Below are 6,000 nucleotides of genomic sequence, written 5' to 3'. Positions count from 1 at the left end.
CTCGTCTGGCGGCGGCGGCGGCGGCAGCAGCATGGCGACGGGGGAGGCAGAGGCGGCGGCGGCTCTGGTGCAGGTCGACTCAGCCCGGCAGTTTGAGGAGCTTCTGCGCCTCAAAGCCAAGTAAGCGGGACGGCGAGCGGCGGAAGTCAGGAGCCGGGGCGGCGGTCGTTCGCGAGGCCTGGCCACAGAGGCGGCTCGACAAGCTTCCTCCTGCCGGCCCACTGAGGCCTCCGGGGACCGCCCGGCCCGCGGGCGCCCCGTGGGCGCCGTCCTGGGGTCCAGAGCCGGACAGGCCCGAGCCTGAGCTGCTCCGCCGGGAGGGGCCAGCGGTGCAGAGGCCGCCCCCCGCCCGGGTACGGAAGCTCAGCCCGGGGGCGCGGCCTGGCCCGACGGCGGCTGGGCTCCCGACCGTCCGGCGTCGGGCCTGCTCGTTCCGGGGTCCCAGACACGGTGACTCAGCGGCCGCGGCGGGTCCCGGGCGGGGCGAAGGGCACAGCGCGAGTGGGGACCCCGGGCGCGGGCCCGGCCTCGGCTCGGACGGTGACCGGACGAAGGGCGCCGTAGTGTGTCCCTGTCCGTGAGCGTCGCTGGGTGAGAGTGCCCGTTAGCAGGACAAGCGGCCATACAAGGCCCAGCTGGGCAGGCAGCCCCTCTCAGTCATGTTTGGAGTTGGCTGGTGCTCAGGTCCGTGGACAGGGGTTCCCTCGCATCCGAGTCCACCGCCATGCTTCTAGCCGGTGGGAAGACGGCGAAGGGGCCCAGGCAGCGTTGTGGGCGGACCGAAGGGCCGGCGGCGACCTGCACATGTGTGCAGGGGCTCCAGGGCCGCCTCGGGTCGCACGGCCCTGCGGGCACTGTTTCTTTGAGAGCTGCATCGTGCGTCCTTAGGAGCAAGCTCTAAGGCTCGGTGCCGGGGCTCCAGATTCCAGCACCCAATCTAGCCAGGCCGTGGGGCCCCAGGCCAGCCTCCTAAGCGAAGCCGTGCAGTGGGCTAGAGTCACGGCCACCTCGTGGGGGTGTGTGAAGACTGAGCGAGGGTGCTTGTAAAACACCCAGCCGCTGTGCGGCGGCAGAGGGCGCTTGCCGGGGTCTCCTGTTAGCGGGTTCAGGATGCAGCACAGTGCCTGCGTGGAGCTCCTCACCGACCCAGAGTCACTCGGAGTTGGTGACTGAATTTGAATGTGAAACAGGTACCACCTGGCCATTCTCCGGTGGCCACTGCACGGTGGGCGTGTTGCCCTTGTTGAACATGGGACAGGTGACAGGTGCCACCTTCAGCTTGGCTGTGCTTTATGGAGGCGGTGAAGATAAAGTGTCAATTTCAACTGCCCTTCTGGCACTTGAGGCTGACCTGTTGTTGTTGTTAGGTGTCCTTGAGTCACACCTGACTCATAGTGACCTCTCTTTGGGTTTCCAAGGCAGTATCACTACAGAAGTAGATTGCCCAACTTTACTTCGGAGGAGTGGGGCTGGCCTAGGAAGTGGTTAAAGGAGATGAAATGAAGTGCAGGTTCCATCAAGTTGGTTCTGACTCACAGTGACGCTGTGTGCAGCAGAATGAAGCACTGCCCAGTCCTGCACCATCCTCCTAACGCTTGCTATGCTTAAACCCAGGAGCTCTGGTAGCATAGTGCCTAAGGCACTTGACTGGTAACCAGAAGGCTGGTGGTTCAAACTCACCAGCCACTCCTTGGAAGGAAGGTTGGGGACTCTACTTCCGTAGTGATACTGCCTTGGAAACTGAAAGAGGGGTTGCTGTGAGTTGGGTCTGACTCAGTGGCCCATAACAACAACAACATGCTTGAACCCGTCATTGTAGCCACTGTCTCAGTCCATCTTATTGAGGGTACTTCTCAAATAATTCCTTTTAGAAGGATCAGCACAAGGCTGGTCCCAGTGAGGCAGAGGTTAAAGATGTCCCAAATGTCCAACTTTTTGAAAACTTCTGTGCCACACTGTCATCTCTGACATCAACTCCTCCTCCCCTCAGTATTCTCCCTCCTGTCTTAGGGATCTGAATTTGGCTGTATCATCTCACAGAACTCCCAAACAGGCAGGGGAATGGCTCACGTGGTGGAGGTTGGGAGGCTGGCAGATTCCAAATGTGTGGGTAGGTCTGGAGGACTCTCCTCACTCTTGTGGTTGCAGGGGTTGGCGAGCCCAAATCGGCGGGTAAGATGACTGGCTGCTGTCTCAAGTCCAGGGGTGAGATGATGACGGACCAAGTGTAGGGCTGGAACAGGATAGAGGGAACTTGGCCTGAATGGTCATATATATATACCCCTCAAACAAACCAAGGGTTGTGCCTTGAATCCCACCCCCCAGTAAAGCTGGACTCAAGATATATCCCACCCTAGACAGGCATAAACCCAAAGGGTGCTGTCATCAAGTCAGTTCCAACTCATAGCGACCACCGCTGGGTTTCCAAGACTGTACATCTTTACGAGAGTAGATTGCCTCATGTTCCTACTGTGGAGCAGCTGGTGGGTTTGAACTGCCAACCGTCTGGTTAGCAGCTAAATGCCTTACCTGCTATACCACCAGAGCTCCTTTAAACAGGCATAAAAGCTAGGATTTACAAGACATTCCAAAATGGAGAAGGGCCATATTAAATAATTCACTGTGCTCTCCGTGGACCTGAGGACCAACCAACTCCAAACATGACTGAGAGGGGCTGCCTGCCTAGCTAGGCCTTGTCTAGCTTTTTTGCTGACCTGCTACTTCACCAGCATAATATCCTTCTCCGGGGACTGGTCCTTTCTGCCATGACCAAAGTAGGTGAGATGAAGTCTGGCCATGCTTTGAAGGAGCTTTCTGGCTGCACTTCTGCCAAACAGATTTGTTAGTTCTTCTGGCAGCCTGTGGTGTTTTCAGTATTCACCACTATTCAAAGGCATCAATTCTTCCTTGGTCTTCCTTATCCATTGTCCAGCTTTCAAATGCATATGAGGAGATTGAAAATACCAAGGTTTAGCTTAGTCACACATTAGTCCTTAAAGTACATCTTTGCTCCTTAACACTTTAGAGAGGTCTTTTGCAGTAGATTTTCCAGTGCGGTATGACATCTGATGTTTTGACTGCTGGATTATGGATCCAAGTAAAATGAAATACCTGACAACTACAATCTTTTCTCCATTTATTGTGATCTTGCTCATTGGTTGGTCCAGTTGTGAGGATTTTTATTTTTCTTTATGTTGAGGTGTAATTCATACTGAAGACGATAGTGTTTGATCTTCTTCAGTAAGTGCTTCAAGTCCTCTTCACTTTCATCAGGCAAGATTGTGGCATCTGCATATCGTTGTTAACGAGTCTTCCTCCAATCCGGATGCTGTGTTTCTCTTCGTATAGTTCAGTTTCTCGAACTATACATTTGATTAATCTTGGTTTATGATTTGACTGTTTGCTCAGCATACAGATCGAAAGAGTATGGTGAGAGGATCCATCTGACAGCAGCAGTGATATCCTTTGTTCCATGTCCTCTTCTGAATCCAGCTTGAATTCTAAAAGTTCGCTGTCAGTATTCTGTTGCAGCCGTTTTATCTTCAGCAAAATTTTACTTGTGTGATATTAATCATTGTTTGATAATTCTCACATTCTGTTGAATTGTCCTTCAGTGGAATGCGCACCAGTGTTGACCTCTTCCAGTCGGTTGGCCAGGTCGCTGTCTTCCAGGTTTCTTGCCCTAGATGAGGACATGCCTGCAGGGCTGCCCAGGCGTTAGGTGGTGGTGTGCTCTGGATGTGGAACGTGGGAGAGCTTACATACATACGTTTCTCTTCAGCCTTGTGAGTAGTGATGAAACTGAAAGTTGAATTCGAATTGCTCGTGTGCTTTTTGTCTTGTCTTCTCAGTTTTGCTGCTAGCACGTTTGGAAGCCTATTTTAATTTCTTAAATGTAATTATGTTGTGAGCATTTTGCCAGGTCCTTAAGGATTCTTTGAAAACATGACTTTTAACGGCTGTACAATATCGTTACAATTTTAAAAAGTATATTGTTCGGTGTTAGGTTTTTCCTGTTACTTGCTTTGTAAGACAGTGGGAAAGTATGCACAGATATAAATCTTTGTCTCTTTAGTCACTTCATTAGGGTTGATACTTGTGAGCGTGTGAAACATCTTTGGTAAGGTCCAAGTTCATTCCCATCAGCAGGGTGTGAAAGTGCTTATCTTCCTCATCCTGTTGATCCTTTAATTTAATATTAGGATGTGAAAAGCTCCTTTGACAGTTATCCTTTGGTGAGGTGCATTTGACAGTTTCATGCGTTTCTGTGAGCACCAGTGAGAACAGGAGACTTGAGCCTCAGGAGCTCTTCAGGCAGCTCTCCTGGGGCCCCGCAGTCACCGACGGCTGTCACTGCAGAGTGATGAGATGTATGTAAGGAGGAGCGTACAGTTCCTGTTCTTTGAGGTCTGGCTTCTTTTGCTCAGTGCTGTGCAGAGTTGCCTGTTGTTACTTGTGTCTGTAGACACTTCCTTTTCGTTGTGTATAGTATTCCCTTGTGCAAATATCCCCACCTCCTACTTGGGGCCTTTGGGTTATCTCCACTTCTGGCTGCTGTGCTTAAGACTTTGTAGACCTGTTTTCCTTCCCCCTGTCCCTCAAGCCTTGCAGTCCCTATTGGATCCTGAGTCTCTGGGACTTAGATAGGACCATGAGGGAGGGTGTAAGGCATCAGGCCCTTACAGAGTGTGGATCACCTCTGCCCTCAGTTTCAGGGCTCCAGACAGCGGCAGAGAAGACTGGGAAATGTCCTCTAGCTGCATGCTCGGGAGAGGGAAACGGGGTTTGATGAAACACCGTAGTCTCTGCCACAGGCCCTGAGGCCCACCTGGTCACACACTGAAGTGACTCATTCTGCTGGCTGGGAACCCGTGCAGCATACCCTGTAATGCCCAGGTGGGCCCTCTTGTAGAGCCTGTGGTTCCCTTTGTGTGTCACTGGACAGCACTCCCTTTGTCAGTCCTAGCTGGGACCCCTGTCTTTCATCTTCCTTTGTCTCAAAGGCTCTTGCTTCATACCTGTGAGAGAAACAAGGACTCGAGGTGGCATTGGCCTCAGCCCCTGCCCCTCAGCTCCTACACATTTATCTGTAGCTCTCTTGACTCTGATAGGGAAAGGCTTTTCTTCTCTGGCTTTCCCTCTCCTGTCTCTCAGAGACCTTGCATCCCCAACTGTCTCTCCTTTCTTCAGACTCTCCCTCAGTTTGTACTGTCCCCTCATGAATACACATGCTGAAGGTTTTCTTGTTTTAAAAACAAAAGACTCATTCCTCCATCCTGTCTTTCCTTCAGACTGGGACTCTGTTCACAGCCAGTTCTCTTAAAGAGTAGATATCCAGCAGTCTCCTTCCTCATCCTCACCTCTGTCTCTGAAGTCCTGTAGTCCATTTCATTAAGATGTCTCAGTGAGGTTGCTTGATTGTCACAGTAAATGAAACAGTGTTCCCAGTCTGGGCTTTGGTTGACTTCTCGTGTTGCATTTGATAGCTGCCACTCCTTCTTTACCTGCCCTGTCCCTCTTGGGCCCCTCTCTGGTCCCCTACTGGGATCCTTTTTCCTTCACCTATCGTCACTCTGCTCATGAATCCTAGATGCTGGGACCTTGGAACTCTCTATTTTTTCCCTCCACAGCCGATCTGAGCCTTCTTGGTGTCATGGCATCAGCATGTCTGTTTCGTCCTGATTTCCACATCTGTCCATCGAGCAGGACTCCTCTCCTGAGCTCCAGGCCACTAGACTAGACTTTCTTTGTTAGTGCAAGAAGGGCATGGAGGCGGCATCTTCTGACCTCTAACCTCACAAGAGGAATACAGAATCACCGTCAGCAACCCAAGGCTTATTCCTGTGAGGCCAGATGTGTTGCCACCCTTCAGCCTTTAACCAGCTCTGACACCAGCTGTCCCTCCCCCGGCACTCACTACTTCTCTGCTGGGTTTGATAATTCATTGCAATGGCCACACCGAACTCAGACAGTACTTATTAGGGAAGTAACAGGCTATAA

General features: G+C 51.9%; 1 protein-coding gene across 1 annotated transcript in view; it reads left to right on the top strand.

The window, feature by feature from the left end:
• Window positions 1–31: 31 nt before the first annotated feature.
• GLRX3 (glutaredoxin 3) overlaps window positions 32–6,000 on the top strand; it is a 35,810-nt gene continuing 29,841 nt past the window's right edge. Inside the window, exon 1 of the mRNA XM_007936792.2 lies at window positions 32–120. Within this exon, the coding sequence (XP_007934983.1) occupies window positions 32–120 (89 nt within the window). The remainder of the gene's footprint in view (window positions 121–6,000) is intronic.

The sequence above is a fragment of the Orycteropus afer genome, unplaced genomic scaffold (genome assembly GCF_000298275.1).
Source record: "Orycteropus afer afer isolate SDZICR_OR568_19922 unplaced genomic scaffold, OryAfe1.0 scaffold00038, whole genome shotgun sequence".
Taxonomy (NCBI): Eukaryota; Metazoa; Chordata; class Mammalia; order Tubulidentata; family Orycteropodidae; genus Orycteropus; species Orycteropus afer.
This window is presented reverse-complemented; position numbering and strand designations above follow the sequence as displayed.